We start from the raw sequence: 19,241 nt of genomic DNA on the forward strand, positions 1-19,241 counted from the left end.
AACCAGTGCAATATAGTGATTGTCATTTTGGTGAGTTACCAAAAACTATTTCATTGCATTCAGATGTTACATTTCTATTTTGCCTACAATTATAAGGTTGATATCTACGCTATCATGCAGAACAGCCTCGCTTGCATACATCTTAAATTATGGATTTATTTTAATATACACCTTTTTAAGCTGCCATAAATCTACATAACTACTTCCCATATACTGTAGATCCATACATTATCTTTAAGGTAGTGCATGAGTTGATTTGTGTTTTGTTGTTGGTCACGTGGCAGTTCTTACTTCTTATTGCAGCTGCAGCAAACTAGTGAGGCTTATTGTCTAAAAAGACGTTTATTGTCAAATCACTGGAATTCATTAGATACACCTCAGACCTTTTGTTTCGTGTTTATACAGTCTGAGGGAGGGAGTACGCCTACTCCCCAACCATGTGTTATTAATCTCAGGAAGCGGATGTGTGTGTTTTCCCATCAACAATGTTTTCCTCTGTTAGGCCATTGTTAAATCTGGCTGGGAAAGGGAGCACAGGAGCAGGGTAGACCTGGGGGATGCAAGTAAAGGCCGCTGTGAACGTGACGGTTTGTCATACAGGCTGTCAATGTTTTTATGAGAGAACTTAGGTTCCTGTGGGTTCAGCTACTGACACCAGCACTGCAATGAGCTTCACTGAGAAGGTCAGTGATTAGTAATAGCGTGTTTTCTTGCTGGAGGATGAGTTTGGAAGTTGGGAATATAGTGCTTAGCTATACTCCAGGATTGGTGATGTGTAAGTAAATGCTTTCTCTTCTTATTCCAGTCAGGAAAGTCTTGGATTGCGGAAACTTTCTTCAAGAGAGAGTGTGTGAAGTTTATCCCTTCCTCTCGAGAGCTACACAGGTAACCTGGATTGCCCTGTTGAGTGTTAAAGTTCAGCATTTTATGATTCTTAGATGAAAGTTACAGGGTGATGTCTTTAGTGAGTGCGTAGTGTAATATTAACAGTGGTGTTTGGACATGACATCTTTCTGAGTGCAGAACTATTTGGCATTCAGCCCTTTCTACCAGGAGCAGGGACCATGTGGAGTCTTTGCCAATGTGTTATCTTCTGTTTTTCACAGATGTGTTCCAGTATGCCAAGTATGCCAAAACCTAATCAGGTATAATTTATGATTTGTGTGTTTATATAAGTCTGAATACAACCCTCAAACCTTGACATGTCTTCTTATTGTGTCAATTTGTATGTCACGTTTTTTCACACCCTTTATATCAACATTTCCCCCTTAGGCTCTGTTTCTATTTCTATTACATTTCATGAATGCCACTGCATATTCATAAAATAATAATCTTTTAATGTATCACAAACTGGAAAGTAATTGTGCCTAGGTCTTTATTTAGTTTCTTTGCTATTTGAAAGAATAAACACAAGGTGTGGACATTGGTGATATCAATAGTGTAAGCTACTGCATTTATGAACGTGTGAGTTTTCAACACTTGGATGAAGGACATAGGGAGGTGAAGAGGAAGGGAGGGAAACAGGAAAAGAAGAGGAACTGTAGCAGCCTGGCTTAAACAGGCCAAGTGGAGGCCTGTCGGGTACTTGTGACATACAGTCTAATAACCCTACTTTTCTTTTTAGCTTTAAAAGAGTATCACTAAAAATTTTGCCAAACCATTTTATCAAAATCACCTCAGACTTTTCCACATATCATCCCTAAATAGACTAGGGAAATATCTCATTTGGATTTCCCACCAGTCATTTGCTTTTACGTTTATCTAAAATTCACCAAATAGTGAATGATAGGAGTGTCTTGCCAAAAATACATGTCGCTATAGGAGAGAGACTGGAACATTTTGATTATAAGAACCACTTATAGGTTGATTATGAGGTGTCAAAAAATAGTAATATGCCTATTTTTCTTTTTTTCCAAATCCCTTTAAATATATATATTTGACCACTTGAATAAACAGGTGAAATGTAAGTGAGTGATTGTTTTAAGATTAGAAATGAACCAACATTTCTGCTACTTCTCATTTCCAATTTTTTGTATTCTTCCATTTAAAATTCTTTTTATTGACCAGATGTTGCTGTGGTCGCCTGATCGGGGAGCATTCGTCTCAAGAGTCCCTTCCTCCCATATCCCATTGTCCTGGTCCTGGACAGGATGTGGAAAATGGCTGGTCTATCAAGCTCCACACCAAAGCCAGTCCAACCAATGCTTATGGGACCATAGACTTTCAGGATACTGCCACACGTGTCTGTCGGGCTAAGGTCTGTGAGTCTATTTTAATGGATTTTAATGGCTGTATAAACAAGCCTTGGTTTGCTGTGATGTAAGCAGACATTAGAGAGCTGCATTAAAGCAAAGATACTATCTAAGGTAAACAGTAGTGAAAACAGTCACACTAGCATTAGGGTTGAGTGAAGCACCTGGAGACTCTCAGTCCCATGAGGTCCATGTGTTTCCCATCCAGTATGTGCGTCTGGCTGTGGACTCAAAGCCAGAGCTGCTGCTTCAACTCATGTTGAGGGAGTGGCAGATGGAGAGACCCAAGCTGCTATTGATTGTCCAGGGAGGCACGGAAAACTTCAGCCTGCCCCCTAAAGTCAAGGAGGCCTTCAGCAAAGGCTTGATCACAGCTGCCCGCAGCACAGGGGCCTGGATACTCACTGATGGCATTAATACAGGTAGGTGGTATAAGATCTATGGTATGTGTGTGTGGGTCAGTATTACTTATTACTCTTGAACATGTCGAACCTATGGTTTTGATTGACATTTGATTTTTGGCTAGGTTCTGATGTGTACTCACATTAATAGCATGGCGGCTTAAGGGTAGGATGAGACTCAGTTTAATCAGTACTGGTGTGACATAGCTGAGGAACCCCTTGTCCTCGCATGCCTCCATGAATAGGATATGAATTCCACCAGTTTCTTTGCGTAAAGCCCCACTCAACACATTCATGCTCAGTGTCCCAGAGTCTAATTGTTTCATTGTAGCTGCATTCTATGTCCATTTCAGTTTCACCAAGAAGAATTTGATTGTAATGCAACATTAAAGTTGACTTCTTTAATGTTCTTTTTTAATGCTAATCTGTACATGTCATCTAGGTGTGTCTAAGTATGTCGGCGAGGCCGTGAAAATGTTTGGGGGCCATGACTTGAGGAAGAGAAATACAGTCGGCGTCACACCGTGGGGAACGATCGACAACACGGACCTTATAGGCAGAGATGTGAGTACTAACATTTTGTTTCTTGTGGAATGGGATTACACAACCTCAGTACAAAAAAGATTTACAGGTTTCTAACATGCTCTAGTGCATGGTGTTACTCTGACTGACTGCTCGTTGGCTCCTGGTGTGACCTTCCCCTAACACGGTTCAGGTGTTCAGGCCCTACCAGCCAGTGGGGAACCCTTTGAGCAAGAGGGCCTGTCTCAATGGTTTCCACTCCCACTTTCTACTGGTGGATGATGGAACGCTGGGAAAACATGGCTGCCAGCAAGGCCTCAGAAGGAAGCTGGAGAAGCACATCCAGCTTCAGAAGATACACCCTCGTGAGTCACTGTGTGTATTTTTGTGCAGTACCTATAGCAAGTGGAAAAAGCACGGGATTTAGATGTGACTAACATAATATCAGCAACTCCTCTCATCTTTGTAGGGCTAAACCAAGGAGTACCTGTGGTGTGTGTGGTGGTGGAGGGAGGTCCTGCCATTTTGTCCACAGTGTTGGACTATGTTAGCAGTGTGCCTCCTGTGCCAGTGTTTGTGTTTGAAGGATCAGGCAGAGCTGCTGACCTGCTTGCCTTCTTACACAAGCAGACTGCTGTCGACAAGTATGTACTGTATGCTTACCTTAGTGGCTCTACATGATTCACTTGATGGTGTTGGTATATTTGATGTAGAAATACTTCAATAAACCAACATGTCTGTTCTACATTCAGTCAGTCAGTTGACAAATATATATAGGTAATTAATCATTTCAGTCATTTTCGAGTAACAATTGTGAAAGAAATGCTGTGTGTTTACAGTCTTTCAAAAATTTATTTTGTTGCTTTTCTTTGCCGTACATTGTAAACTGTATATTCAGTGCATTCTGAGGTTTTGGATTTTTGGTAAAGTGAAACAAGATATTTGAAGACATTACCTTCAACTCAGTGGATTTTTTTGACTATTTTTTGATTTTTTTCATAGACTAAATAATTGATTATATAAAAATAGTCAGCAGATTAATCAGTACTGATAGATTTTTTAATCCACTGTCATGCTTCAGTTTTATACATTGTCATGTCACAGTTATAACTTACATGTTTGCTGCATTTTAGACATTTGGATGCAGACATTAAAGAGGACTTCCTTGTCAGAATTGGAGATGTGTTTGGAATAGAGAGAGCCGAAGCCTTTCAGCTTTACAGTCTCCTCCTGCAATGCATGGATCACAGAGAGTCTGTATGTAAAACAGCATTTTTGAATGTGTGCTGCGATTCAGCCCATAGACCGCTCACTCTGCTTCAATATGTCTTTGAACAACAGATAACCATTTTTGATTCTGAGTCAGAGGACCACATGGCACCAGATGCAGCCATTTTGACCACTACACTCAAGGGTACTTGTTATTCTTCTCTTGGTTGTGATTACAGACATTTTCACTGGAGACATTTTGACATGTTATATCAGGAAAACCAGCTACTGGACAGCTACTGGAAGTTATTTGTATGTTGACCAGTCCCAGGTTTGACGTGTCTTGTTGAAAGTTTTTTGGTGTGTGTGATGAATAGGCACCAAGGCCAGTCCTGCCGAGCAGCTGAGCATGGCTCTGGCCTGGGACAGGGTGGACATTGCTCAGAAAGACATCCTGGTGTATGGGCAGCACTGGCAGGTGAAACTCTTGTTGTAAATCACTAGTGTAAGCTGTGGTGTAATTACAAGTCATTACTGTAGTACTGTAAATTACCGCACATGAGGAATTTTGTCTGACCGTACTGAGCGATTGTAATCATTTAATGTGAGCTATCTAGGTGGGTTCCTTGGAGCAAGCCATGCTGGATGCCCTGGTGATGGACCGCGTCAGTTTTGTCAAACTGCTGATTGATAACGGCATGACCATGAGCCGCTTTCTCACCGTGGATCGCCTCGAGGAACTCTACAACACGGTTAACTATTAACTTCTAATGTTTGTGAGACTCTCCCTTGTAATTTCTGATTTTCTCATCTCATTGATCAGGAATAGAAATATAACATTTAAATAAAAAAAAGCTACTATTACATTTTTTTTCACCTTCATCCCATAGTGTTCTAGTTTGTTTTGCTGTGTTATCTTCTCTTTTATTTTTCCCTGTGCTCTCATCTTGCTAAGCAAACACAAGAATGGCAGTTCTTGTGTTTGTGTTTCTTGAAGCACAAATTCCAAAACTGTGGCTTTGATTTGAAATGACAGCAACGCGCCCTTAAGTGTTTTGTACCAAGGTTCTTTGTGTGTTATGGTCAATTACATCCAGGGTATTTTCCCAGTTGTTCTTTTTGGATACTTTTGAGATCACAGAACCTTTTATCATCACTGCACTAACAGTTGGCTTCCTCCACACTGCCTTTATCTTGTCCGTAGTAAAGCCTGTTTACTTAGACATAAATCTGGGATAATAAGTCCCCTTTAGAAACAGGCTGAGGGGCCCAGTGTTGCTGCTGTATGTGCAAAATACAACTGTGTTAAAAAGTAACCACTGGAATAATTATTATTATTTTGTGCTCTGATTGCATAGTTGGTATTTTCTCCTTACTGTTCTATTATTTCTGATTAAGAACATATTTCTCTTAACAGCCCCAGGGGCAGACCGACCGTTTCCTGCACCATCTCATTGAAGATGCGAAACAAGTGAGTACACTACAGACAGCACTGTTCACTCAGACATTATTTGCTGTTTCATAGGGTATTGCACTGAGATGAATTCATGTACACTGCAGGTGAATATATAGATTCTTACTGTGTGTGTATTTGCTCTCTCTCTCTCTCTCTGTGTGTGTGTGTGTGTGTGTGTGTGTGTGTGTGTGAGAGTAGACTTCTCTTCCCATAGGTTACCGTCCTTCTCTCATTGACATGGGCCTGGTGATAGAGTACCTGATAGGAGGAGCGTACAGCAGCACCTACACACGGAAACACTTCAGAGCTGCCTACAGGACAAAGAACAAAGTGAGCACTGATAATTAAAGCTTTTGCTCCATCGTTCACTGTGTCTTGAAATACGCCTTGGAGAAAACGTGGTTATTTTCTTGTATTAATTGTAATTAGGCCTGACTTTTCTCACAGTGTGTCAACAATGCACACTCCTCACTGCTGTGTCACTCTTTATAGCAGGGTAGAGGAGACATTTCCACCTCCCTGTCTAAACAGAGACAGGAATTCATGCCCAACTCTGAGAGTGGCAGGAGTCATGGCAGGAGTCTCCATTTCTTTAGAACTGCTCAGCCCTACAAACACAAGGTTGGTGAGGTTTTTTTTTCCAGTTTGGGTTATATATCAAGCAAAATTTCTTCAAGTGATTCAATCCTCAGAATCAAAACTATTCCAATTTATACATTGTGGTTTTTTTTGTTTTTGTTTTTTTTTTTAAATGAGATTCTATAGCTCAACTAATGTATAGCCATACCATTTGCCTGTAGTAGGCACTGTTTGGATCTCTAAGGCAGCCCTAACATGTTTAAAATAGCCTTGTGCAAACATTTATTTTTACATTTTAAGCTGTTATCCAGGCTGTCTTTTCTTCTTTTTCCCTTCTGTCTTCTTTCTTTACTCTGAGCCTCTCTGCATCTTCTTTATTCCCCTTTAACCATTCCATGTAGGAACAAAACGTGTCAGCCAGGAAAAGTCAAGAGATGACACTAACCCCTGGTCTTCTTGATGCTCCACTGCTCGTTCCCTTCAACTTCAATGACCTGTTTGTGTGGGCCGTACTACAGCAGCGACAGCAGATGGCATTGTTCCTGTGGCAGCATGGTGAGGAAGCACTGGCACGTGCCACAGTGGGCTGTAAGCTTTACCGATCCATGGCTTTCGAAGCAAGGCAGAGCAATATGGATGACAATATTGCAGAGAGATTAAAGGCATATTCAATGTGAGTGTATATTTACAGGTATATTCACCTATAATAGTTAAGAGTTTCACTTTCAAATAAAAAATTCTACTTTTTGTATGTATTTCATCTGATCACAGTTCTGATCATATTATATTGATTGAACTGATCTTTTCAAAACAGAAAACTTTTAAAAGATGAGACGATCTAGATACAGTTGTCTCCTGTTAGTGTGTCTGTCTTAGACAATCCTTTAATCATTTTGGGAGTAACATAAGACTTTAATTTTTGTTGTGGTGTCAGTGTGGGTTTTAGTTTTTTATAGTGTTTGACTGACTGATTGTATGAAAAGCTGCAGATGTTTCTGTGTCTCTCCTGTGTCTTAGTGAGTTTGGTCAGCTGGCGGTGGATGTGTTAGACTATGCATTTCGTCAGAACGAGCAGATGGCCATGAAGCTGCTGACGTCAGAGATGGAAGCGTGGAGCCACTTCACCTGTTTGCAGATGGCTGTCTCCTCGTCTCACCGACCATTTGTCTCACACTCCTGCACTCAGACCCTCCTCACAGATCTGTGGACTGGGCCGCTCAACATGAGAAAAAACTCCTTTCTGAAGGTAAACATTACAAGAGGTGTTAAATATACCAGTTAAAATTCACATTTTGTTGTTATTAGCTCTGTATTGTTGTCTGTGATGATGTCATAACACAGATTTTCTTGTCTTTATGTATGATTTCTTTGCTTTGGTTGCTATAAAAAGACATGAATACATGAACATAATGGACATGCAATCCAGATGTTCGGTTCATGTGCTTCAGCACATCCCGTTAGAAATAAAATAATGGACACCACATACTACATTGCCAAGTCTTAGCTCTAACCTAGTAGGTTTAAATTAAAATAAAAATAACTTTGTGGGTGATATAGCCCTTATAACAAATAACACCTAATTACTAAGTGAATATCTTTGATTATATTAACTGTTACTCCAGCTTCCTCCCACAGTCCAAACACATGCAGCTTAGGTTGACTGGCGACTCTGCTTCTCCCATGCTGCATCAAATAAGGTTTTGACTCATCACATAGAAGCTTTGATTGTACAAAGGTTTTCTAAAACATTTTTTGTCTCTCTTCTTCAGATCATATTAAGCCTTCTGCTGCCCCCTGCCATCTTGCTACTGGAGTTTAAAAGTAAAGCTGAAATGTGCCATGTACCGCAATCCCATGAGGCGATGTTGTTTGGGCATGACTCTGTGAAGTCAGTACCAGCCCATGAGGGAACTGGTCACAAGGTAAAGTGCCAGCAGTACACTAAACCAGCTCTGTTGTCAAAGTGCAACTGGAATCTGAATAGCTTTAGTACTGTGCTTCTCTTCTCTTCATTCTCGACTCCTGTCCCCCTCTCATTTACTCTCATAGGTTAGTCAGGATGTAGAGCGTGGCCTGCCTTCCTATGAAAAAACATCTCCTGGTCCTGTGTCAAAAACTCTGTCTCCTGGGATCGAGCAGTGGCTGTCCTGCATTACAAAACTCTACGAATTCTACACAGCCCCTGTTGTCAAGTTCTGGTTTCACACAGTAGGTGGTGTGCATGTTGTTATGTATAAATGTAAAATACAGTATGTCTCTTTCTGAAAACACACATGGATGAGATGACTGCACCTCATTGTCTTTGATGTAATGTATGCTGCTTAATGTATATTTTTCTCATCGTTCCATGTCTCTTGAATTTTATCTTGCTGCATCTGTTTCCACTTCAGATGTCCTACTTGGCCTTTTTGATGTTATTCTCCTATGTCATCCTGGTGAAGATGGAGGATCAACCTAGTTGCCAAGAGTGGCTGGTCATAGTGTACATTTTGTCCACTGCATTGGAGAAAACCAGAGAGGTGAGATAGTCGGTGTATTTGGTGTATAGATTTGCGGTGCCGTGTCTACAGAAAGATTCACAAAAGTGTTGAATTTAAGATACAACAAATGTAATTAGACAACAACACATTTCATTATTATTATCATCATCATTAATTTGTTGCTCCATAACAATAATATATATACCTGATTAGGTACTAATGTCTGAGCCGAAGAAGCTGAGCCAGAAGCTGCAGATTTGGTTCTCAGAGTACTGGAACGTATCGGATTTCATTGCCATTCTCCTCTTCCTGGCTGCGCTGGTAATGCGTTTGCATGCTGATCCCTACCACACGGCAGGACGCATCAGTTACTGTCTGGACATCATCTTCTGGTTCATCAGGGTGATGGATGTGCTGGCTGTCAATCAGCATGCTGGCCCTTACCTCACCATGATCACTAAGATGGTGTGTAGAGACAGCACACGGCTTCTTACAGAGGCAGAGAAGCATCTGTTGGAGTGTTTTTTTTTAAATACTATTGTACTTCTCTCTCTGTGTCTGCCCAGACCAGTAACATGTTCTTCATTGTGGTGATGATGGCAATAGTGCTGCTGAGCTTCGGGGTGTCCAGGAAGGCCATCCTGTCGCCAGATGAGGAGCCATCCTGGAGCCTAGTTCGAGATATAGTCTTCCAACCATACTGGATGATCTTTGGAGAGGTCTACGCAGGGGAGATAGATCGTTAGTGGTTCAACAGAAAGCACTAAATATTTATTAACCAGTCTTCAGTTAAAGCAGTAGAACTTAATTTTGATTACTTTGATGCTGAGTTTCTTAATGGAGGTGCTGAACATCACCTTGCCTCTTATCCTTTGCGACATGAGAAGACTCACAGATGAAGTGATGTAAAAACCTTGTTAAAGCAAATTGAATCATGGAACTGGAGTAAAATTCAGGCCATTCAGTTGGTCTGAACTCATTTCAAGTGATACTCGTGTGAAACGTTTTCATTACAGTATATGTTATTAATTCCAGGTAATGGAGTGATCATTCCCAATGTTGACTGATATTCGTAATGCAGCAGCTGATGCTGCATGCCTACAACATATCCTGTAGACGCCAAGCAAACATGCCAGTATACATGACTAAAGCAGTTCCATGCAAATTCTGTTTTTGTTTTTAGTTGAGCCAATGTTTTTGAATACCTTTGTGGTGAATGGTGCTTTGTGCTCCAGGTGGCACAAAATGCATCAAATCTACTTACACATCAGCAAACAAAATAACACATAAAAGCAGCTTGGGAGCCATGACAAATAACAATGTCCCATTCAGTGATGTTACAGGCATTACTGTCAGTGGTTAACGTCAGTCTGACCTTGTGCGCCGCTGTAATGCGTCTTTAACAGTCTGTGCGCTCCCACATTGAATGCAGTCGCTTTCTGGATCACGTTTGCTGCAAAACCATAAATGCAGTGAATACAATAGGCCTTTATATATTTTTTATTATTATTTTAAAAACAATTAGGCTAACCATTTATAAAGTTTCATACATATAAATAGTCTTGTGTAGATATATAGAAAACAATTCTGCACGTTTCTGAGACCCATCTGAAATTCAATTTTAAGACTTTGTAGGGGTCTGAGCTGTCAGTCAGGGGGTGTGAGTCCCCCTGTATTTCACACACTGTTTACAAGATCTAAAAGACTGGAGTCATTGTCAGATGCATTGTCAATGAAGGTAGTGGTTGCCACTGGTGAGGTCTGTGTGTGTTTGTGTGTGTTGACAGCATGTGCCGATGGTAACCCATGTCCTCCTGCTTCCTTTGTTACGCCGTTCCTCCAGGCTGTCTATATGTTCTTCCAGTATATCATCATGGTGAACGTTCTCATTGCATTTTTTAAGTAAGCATGTTTATAAGCAAAGTTCAGTTTTAGTTTTCACAGTGGAAGAGCACTTTTATTTAGTTGAATGTTGTCTTCTCAATAACAGCAACATCTACTTTGACATGGCATCAAAATCTAATAAGCTATGGAGGTATCACCGTTATCGCTACATCATGACCTATCAGGAGAAGCCGTGGCTGCCTCCACCCCTTATCCTCCTCAGTCACATGATCCTAGGTTTGAGAGCCGTTCACAGGAGAATTAGTGGAGATGCTGAGCAGGGACAGAGAGACTCTGGACTTAGTGAGTACTGTGTGGATAGATAACCAATTCAACATTGGTCTATACACATCTTACAGGTCACTTTACAGACATGTGTCCAGTAATAAAGTCAGTTCTACTGTCTTACCTGTGCTTATCAGAGCTCTACCTGGGCCTTGAGGATTACAAGAAGCTCCATGAGTTTGAAGAGAAATGTGTGCAAGCCTACATCCATGAGAAGAGTGAGGGTCTCCACAGCAGTCAAGTGAACAGGATCAGAGCAACAGCTGAGAGGTTGGATTGATACTTGAATGATTTGTATAAACCATTAGAGTTGGAAACATTAAGTATTGGGGGCTCTATCTGATATAACTGAGAGAAATGTCTTAAACTATATGGTCTGCTGTCCTGTATAAGCTGATTGTGGAGCAGTGTTGTAATGTGGTTATAGTTCCTATAGAAAGTAGGAGGTCAAACATCTGTGTCCAATGCCAAACTCAGTATGTTCTTCCTACTATAACACCTGCAATGGCTCCTTTTGTCATATGTACCACTCATTATTATTATTGTGTTTTCATAATGAAGATGAAAGATAACAAGGTAAAGTTGATTTATAAGTGACATGGGAACAATGCTTTTACTCATGAGGAGATGAAAAAAAAATATTGTGCTTTGTATTTTCTCTGTTTTTGATAAGTAGATAGAAGTTCAATTGACATTATTTCACAATCTAGTGCGTACACATTACTGTCCTATTAACACAGGCTTCACTCCTCTGTATGTTTGCTTGCTGAGACAATCGTATTTTATATGTGACATACAGTAATATACAGTGTAATGTCTCCTGTCAGTGGCTTTAAAAAGTCCATCTCATTGTACCATTGGTACCAACTGCATTGACTTGCTGCAAGAAGAGCAAAGGAAAAACACTTTTTAATGTTTGTTTAAAATGTGTGTTCCACTAGAGCAAAGGAGATGTGCACAATGGTGGGCGAGGTCTCTGAAAAGGTCGGCTTTATTCAGGACAGCCTTTTGGAGTTGGACTCTCAGCTGGGTCAACTCCAGGACCTTTCAGCCTTGGCTGTGGACACCCTCACTCTGCTCTCTGCCTCTGACAGCCTACATCAGGAGGAGGCACGCCTGGCTCAGTGTCGCCCCACCACAGTGTCCCGGCACATCCTCCCACACAGCTGGACCCTCCCGCACAGCAGTGGAGCCGACTGTGATGCACTTAACATGCGTCGACTGATGGCCAAGTCATGTAAAAGCACCCCACCTTCTTTACTGAAGGGCTATACTCTGGAGTGCCATGTTGGAGCCAGGGCAAGCAGGAAAGGAAGACAAGGACACACAGAGGAGGGAGAGCAAGGAATAAAGGAGGTAGGTACTTAAATGGGGTTTTTTAATCTGTGTGCAGTGTGCATGTTCTCCCCATGCCTGTCTGGGTTTTCTCCAGGTACTTTGGCTTCTTCCCAAGTGGGTTAGCATAATTGGTGACTCCAAACTGCTTGTAGCTGTGACTGTGAGTGTGTGTAGCTGTCTGCCTGGCAGCCTGTCTAGGGTGTGCCCTGCTTCTCACTCAATGTCAGCTGGGATTGGCTAAAGCCCCCCACCCCTGACCCTCTATATTATAAGTGATGGATGGATTTTATAATAGGTGTGATGGGAAGCAAAACAAAATGAGAAAGGTTGCAAACCTAACCTCAACCTGAGAGGGAGTAAAACCAGAATTTTCTTAAAGAAACTCTAAAGTACAGTATCACACTTATGAATACAAAACTATCAGGCAATAACTAATGACCTTTGCATTTTGTTTAACACATTTTTCCCTAGGATTCACAGTTTCCCGCTGTCAATCATCCCAGTGAGAACTGGCCAGGAGTATCTAGAACTGCATCCCACGCTTCCTTCTCTCAGTTTTACGGAGTTCATCTTGGTGTTTTCAGGGATCAGACGCCCTGTGACTCATGTGTACCATCTCGCTGTGGATCCCCTCTTTCTGCCAGAGGCTTGGAGTCACCATATCATAAACTCTGGACTCTGGACCTGTATCCCAGTCAGGAGGACACATCCATGGAAGAGGAGGAAGAGGTAGAAGAAGAGAAGGATGATGAAGAAGAGGAAGACCAAGAGGAGGAAAAGACACACAAACAGCTGTCTGATATAGATGTTTCCCGAGCTGCTAGCAATGCTATGCTTCTGTCTGGCCCTCAAGACATCTTTGAGGGTTTGATAAATCCTGCCTTTTCTCAGTATGATAGCCCACCAGTTTCTCGGTTCAGACCTTCAAGCCAAATGGAAAGATCTCTGAAATCCCTCAGGTGTGAAGGTTTGTTCAGAGACCATCCCTATGGCTATTGCAGGTCTCTGTCATCCAGCATAGAGAAGATGACTTTCTCTGGGGCTCCCCTCAGTCCAACGAGGGGATCATTTCCTTTTCTCGATGAAGCAACGAACAGAGAGAGTTTGTCTGGTGGGAGAGGCTTCAGAGCCAAGACCTCACTAAGGTGCAGCAGCAGCACAGGTATTGTTCTTCAAAGTACTTTAACGGGCTATATACATAGAGACATGCTTTATTCAGATGTGCACCATTTTTTTTCACTGTCTTGTCACTCATGATAACAGAAAAACTAACTCTATACTACTTTAAAAAATCAGTGTACTTTGTCCTATTTTTATTTTAGTTGTCATGCAGCTACCGTTTCCAACATATGATGTGTGTTTTTGTTTATGCAGAGTGGTCCAAGTCTTCTGACTTCATGCATACCTTAGACAGCAGGGGCAAAAGCCGGAACAGGAAGACAGTGAAGATACAAGAGAGCAATCCAGATACTGTAATGTGCCACCAGATACTGTTGAGATTTACTTTATTCATGAGAATTGAAATTTCCCCATGGAGCTTCAGCAGGGAACTGAGTATTGCAGGATTAATAAACCTGAAACCGTGCTAATTGTTTTGTTTTATGTTCTCTGACTCTCCACCTGGAACTGTTATGGTAAATTGGTAACGGTGAAGTCCCATTTGTCTGATGCCTGCTGGAGAAGGCGCCGGAGGTTAAGAGGAGAGCATACATGTTGGTCTGCTTCAACCAGCCTCAGTCAGCTCAGTAAGGACCTACAGTACTATAGAAATTAATGACATATTAATAATTAGTAATATCCATCATCCTATTAAATTTGAGTATACAGTTGCACAAGGTCATAGAGGATAATAAAAAAGAGCCTATTGATTTGTCTGAGGCCTTTTTGAATTGTGCATTAATAAACAAATATGAAACAGTGGCCTTAAAATACACAATGTATAAGTTACTACAACATAAGTTTTGTTCTAAAGATCTGAATGCTGGTAATAACAAATCTGTTTCAGATTCTGAACCCATGGATTTGTCACAGAAGCAAGTGTGTTCAAATCAGGTAAATATGTGGCAGTGTAGTGGAGACACTAGAAATACTGAGGTGATGATATATGTCAGTAAGATTGGTCTGATTATCTTTGCATTGACCTTCAGGACACATGGAGCCCTACTCATTCAGCATGGAACAATTGGACCAGATCCATGAACCGAAGGTTTTCGTAAGTCTGCCTTTCTTTAGGTCTGCCATAATATCCATGAACTTGAAGATTGTTGTAATGACATTTATTTCCTTTATGTTTCTGTTGTAGTGTACAGAGTAGCATTGCCCCTGAAGGTATTTCTGAACATACAAATTGGATACATTACACCAAAAATATCTTTATTTGGTGAATTGTAGAGTGATTTATTGTATATTCATTTCTCATTCAGCCAAGAGCCCCTGGTTCCAGTCCACTGACAGTTCATATCCGCACTATTCAGGTATTAAGATGCAGACAATTGTTTGATTAAATCACCAGATTCCAAGCACTTTTACTACCTGAAATCATGTATTGTGCATCTGTTTTTCTGACATTTCATGAGTAATTCTACTTGTATTTTAGCACCTGTGTAGTTCTAACTATGTCTGACTGTGTGTTTTTGTGTTATCAGCCATGGAAAGGAACAATCTTATGAGACTGGCTCACACTATCCCCTTCACTCCTGTTTCCATTTTGGGTAACTGTGTTGTCACAGTCACCTTATGTTTTTTTTATCATATTTGTTTTACTGTTAAATTCCTTCCCTTCTCTTTCTATGCACCTTATTTAGCTTGTCCTCATTTTGTACAGGAGGTGAAGAAGTGAGCATTTACACCCTGGAGGATGTGCCCTCTGATACTGACCCTGTATGCAGCACAGTCTCCTCCTGGTCGTCACGAGGCCTGTCTGCGATGCTGCAAACCCTATCCAGTGAGGAGGGCTCTCTTGATGGGGGTCTCCGGCGGGGCTGTAGGGTGTTATGTACATGGGCAGAACAGGATGTGCTCAGGCTTGGTGGGGTATATGTGGTCAAAGCCTTCAGGCCAGAAGTGGTTCGTGCTTGGCAGAGGTACTTCCCTGGTAGCACAGCACTGCAGCTTTGTTTAAGGGTAAGTGTATCAAAAAACATAGGCAGGGAATTACTGAATTGTTGTTGCTGAAATTTCTAAGAGCCTATATGAAGGGCAGTTAGCAGAATTAGAACTATTTAGGTACATCTCTTAACTACAAATTCCCAACAACTCTCTAAACAGCTTCTGTTTGACATTCCTGAAGGAGATCCAGCAGCAGAGAGCAGCCCAGAAGATGATGCAAGTATTCAATCAGGTCAAACCTGATAATATGCATCATTCACCAAGGTTTGTGTGTGTGTGTGTGTGTGTGTGTGTGTGTGTGATTGTGTTGTCTCTTGAATATATGTATCTACTTTATGTGTCTCTATGAATTATCTTTTTCTTTCCACCAGATTTTTAGATGTATCACTGGTCCTCTGGCATTCAAATGGCCAGTGGCTGACTATTGAGAGGAACATGTCTGGTGACTTCAGGAAGTACAATAACAACACAGGAGAGGAGATCGCCCCCTGCTGTTCACTGGAAGAAATGCTGCTAGCCTTCTCTCACTGGACCTATGAGTATTCAACCAGAGAGCTGCTGGTGCTTGACATACAAGGTGAATCCTTATCTATGAGTTGTTGAGCATATGTGTGTGTGTGCACATATATTTTTTTCTATATTGGTTCATTTTTTTCATGTATTTCTATTTTCTTGACAGGAGTAGGAGAAGAGTTGACGGATCCAACAGTAATTATGGCAGATGACCTAAGGTACAGTAACCACTTGTGCCACATATATCAAGATTATTAATGTCAGAAATCATTCACCTCTGATTTTAGAACTTCAAATAATCTCACATATATTGATGAAAGACTGAGTGTTTTATTCACTCTTGTGCTGCCTGTGACCCCGTTGCAGTGGTAGCAGGGGTGAGATGCTTTTTGGTCCTGATAACCTTGGAGATACTGCCATCAACAGCTTTCTGCAGAAACACTCTTGCAGTGCTTGCTGCCACAAACTGGGCCTAGAAGGTCAGAAATGTACAAACGCATCAGAAAACATGTTCATGTTCAGCTGTTTACGTAGAGAGCATACTGTATTTGTGTCTAAACAATGCATGGATGTGAATTAGTATTTACATGAGATTTAATTTCTCAGTATGTTTTTTTTTCTTTTTGTGCACATGTGTATATGCCTGTATTTCTAGGTCCCCTCTGTGTCGTCACTCAAGGGGCCCAGCATTGGCTCTGAGTTAAATACCAAACAACTTCAAATGAAGACAGTACACTCCAACAACCAGCTAATTAAACCATGAGCGTTCGTTTATTTCTATAACAACAGTAGTGTCTGAGGCATGGGGGTGGGCCCTGCCTTGTGCGTTGTGCTGCATGGCCTTTGATTACATATTAATCATGTCTTTGTGATGGAGATGTGCTGCTGAGAAATTAGCTTTGATTAGCTATTAATTAACGTCTCTGGGTAGACATGATATCGGCATCTGGAGGATAACTGCTCAGAAAGAAAGCATGCTCAAAAACAAACAAGCCCAGCGAACAAACACAAACATTCAGACACAGTTGTTTTGATATCCCGAAGGTGCTTTGTGTTTCCTCTTCATCTTCTCATGTCCTCACCAAGATTTCTCCCAACAAATCAAACCAAATTATTTATGCTGGATGCGTGGACTTAACTTCCACACCTGTCACACTGATGTTTCTGTTGTTCAGATTTAAGGAAACGTCCGGACAGCTGCGAGAATAGCAGTGAGGCAGAGCTGTCATCGCAGAAAGAAGAAGAAGAAGACGTTGAAAGCTGTGTGTAACCTATGACCCAGGAAGCAGGAGGCACATACTTTTACCAACACGAAACATTTCTACCTGAAGACAGACTTACAAAATTGTTCTCACAGTATACGTTATGGATTAATTTTCCAGCATAAAATTGCTCAATGTCTGTTTAAAATAAAGACATCTAACATCTAACATTGTATGTGTGAGACATAAAAACAAGGCACAAATATTCCCATAAAATTTTTTATTTTTTTTCTTCCCACAACAAAATGTCTACAAAAGCAATAAAATATAGAATTTAACAAAAATCAATTCAGGCCTTCACATTGTATATACATCTCAAAGGAGGACTCACTTAGGCCCTGCATAGCTCTGAACTTAAACCCAGTGTAATCCATCAACTGCGACAGGCTCTTTAATGCAAATAAATGCATGCACATATGCACACACTCTTGAAAATGAAAAACTATAGTAGAGCTCATGGATTTATTGTAGAGTCAGAGTTCAGAGTCCAGCAGAGTCCAGTCTCACCAACTGAAAGCATAAAATGTAAAAATGGTTCTTCAGAGTAATCAAATGCACATTTTCCTTAGAGTTCTCCTTTTTTGATTGGTTTCTCAAGTAAACGCACACAGTAAAGCATCTACGCCCCACTTTGCCAGCCTTTCCTCTCCTCACTAGCTATGGCACTTTGAAAACAAAAAAAATCTTCTTTTTTTTTTGCATTGTTCTGTTAGTCCTGTGTAAAAGAGGCTCTGTAGTAACTTTTACATTTCAGTTACAGATTGCTACATTTAGTTATATTTGTTCTTGCTGGGACACAAAGACATTCTAAACAATAAATTAACCATTTTTAATGCTACTTCAATTGCATGCATGTGTAATGCATCATGAAAGTTTACAAAGCACTGGTAGAGCAAACATCACTCTCTCCGTTGCTCTCTCTCACACAGACACTCACACAGGTTTGCACAGGAAAGGGAGTAGGAGGTTTGGAGTGGAGTGTATTTCACTAAGTGTAGGAAATGTACTTCAGACCAAGTGTATTAAAAATGTCTGTTTAATTTACCTGAGCCGTCATGTAAAGCGACGACTGGTTGTGTTGTGCGCTCTGCGATGTCAGTCTGTGTTGATGGAGTGGTAAAGGCGCGTGATGAGTTCAGCCGCTCACACTGAACAGGCTACTCCATAACATTCAGAATATTACCCTCCCCACATTGTTCCCTCCTGCCACAGGTTAAGGGTCTCTGATCTGGTTCAATAAGGCCAGTTCAGAAAGGGCTGTTCACTGACTGGTTATACCAACTCACACATTCACAGGTTGAGAAAAAATCATTTAAATACAACAATAAATTTTAAATTGGTTGTGTATAAATAAGAGCATTTTATTAAAAAAAATTCTTTCAGCTTGTGAAAAAATTTTGCTTTGAACTGACTGAACTGATGTGGTATTTGTTCTGAACCCATCACTCACTCAGTCAATAAACTGTCCCACGAAACCCACAATATCATGAGAAAACACAAGCCCCAAATATTTCATTGCAATGAAATGTCATGCAAATAGAACTGAACAACAGTAGACTAATAGAAGAATAGTAGGCATAATAAGAACAATAATAATAGTAAATAGTAATAAAATAAAAAATAATCTTACAATGCAAACATGACAGTAGTAAATGCCTCCAGTTATTGCTACAGTATCTTACTTACAGTGTTGCTTTGCCACTTGTTCTTGACAGCCCCATCCCACCCCTCTTGATTCACAGTCTAACAAGGGGAAATAAGAACATCATACACAAAAACCTTATATTCAGAGTTGGAATTCACTGTCCCAGGGGTGTTGTGATGGCGCTTGATTCACAGCTTACTAAGTGGACTTCCCTCACGGTCCCACTAGCAGCAAAATAAGTAGTAAACATGAGTGTACAGTGGTGACAAGAGCACACTGGCATACAGTATACATATACTCTAAAGAG

At 40.9% G+C, this 19,241-nt stretch overlaps 1 protein-coding gene across 5 annotated transcripts; it reads left to right on the forward strand.

Annotated features, from left to right (window-relative positions):
* The first annotated feature begins 405 nt into the window (after positions 1 to 405).
* On the forward strand, positions 406 to 19,181 carry trpm6 (transient receptor potential cation channel, subfamily M, member 6). 5 transcript variants are annotated; one of them, XM_020590394.1, is made up of 40 exons: positions 433 to 683; positions 806 to 885; positions 1,107 to 1,145; positions 2,068 to 2,257; positions 2,461 to 2,674; positions 3,096 to 3,217; positions 3,369 to 3,540; positions 3,645 to 3,819; positions 4,309 to 4,432; positions 4,517 to 4,589; positions 4,762 to 4,862; positions 5,002 to 5,136; positions 5,802 to 5,855; positions 6,039 to 6,170; positions 6,333 to 6,461; positions 6,938 to 7,092; positions 7,437 to 7,665; positions 8,189 to 8,341; positions 8,469 to 8,627; positions 8,810 to 8,938; positions 9,113 to 9,364; positions 9,466 to 9,640; positions 10,687 to 10,801; positions 10,890 to 11,086; positions 11,206 to 11,338; positions 12,010 to 12,424; positions 12,878 to 13,568; positions 13,781 to 13,878; positions 14,061 to 14,151; positions 14,412 to 14,458; positions 14,554 to 14,618; positions 14,709 to 14,734; positions 14,830 to 14,880; positions 15,052 to 15,117; positions 15,231 to 15,529; positions 15,696 to 15,778; positions 15,886 to 16,091; positions 16,194 to 16,245; positions 16,394 to 16,506; positions 17,203 to 19,181. In XM_020590394.1, the coding sequence occupies exons 1-40, from the start codon at positions 666 to 668 to the stop codon at positions 17,295 to 17,297; spliced, it is 5,853 nt and encodes a 1,950-aa protein (XP_020446050.1). In that variant the 5' UTR covers positions 433 to 665; the 3' UTR covers positions 17,298 to 19,181. The 5 variants fall into 5 exon arrangements, with proteins under 5 accessions (XP_020446052.1, XP_020446050.1, XP_020446049.1 ...); XM_020590393.1 differs by having other exon boundaries at positions 6,336 to 6,461; positions 6,821 to 7,092; XM_020590392.1 differs by having other exon boundaries at positions 435 to 683; positions 6,821 to 7,092.
* The last annotated feature ends 60 nt before the right edge of the window (positions 19,182 to 19,241 follow it).

The sequence above is a fragment of the Monopterus albus genome, unplaced genomic scaffold, assembly GCF_001952655.1.
Source record: "Monopterus albus unplaced genomic scaffold, M_albus_1.0 scaffold12.1, whole genome shotgun sequence".
NCBI lineage: Eukaryota > Metazoa > Chordata > Actinopteri > Synbranchiformes > Synbranchidae > Monopterus > Monopterus albus.

Bases quoted from the DNA above. Each gene is read 5' to 3' on its own strand.
- trpm6 (XM_020590392.1), top strand. The intron at 10,802-10,889 runs GTAAGCATGTTT...TCTCAATAACAG, and splicing joins GTTCTCATTGCATTTTTTAA to CAACATCTACTTTGACATGG. The intron at 16,507-17,202 runs GTCAGAAATGTA...TCTGTTGTTCAG, and splicing joins CCACAAACTGGGCCTAGAAG to ATTTAAGGAAACGTCCGGAC.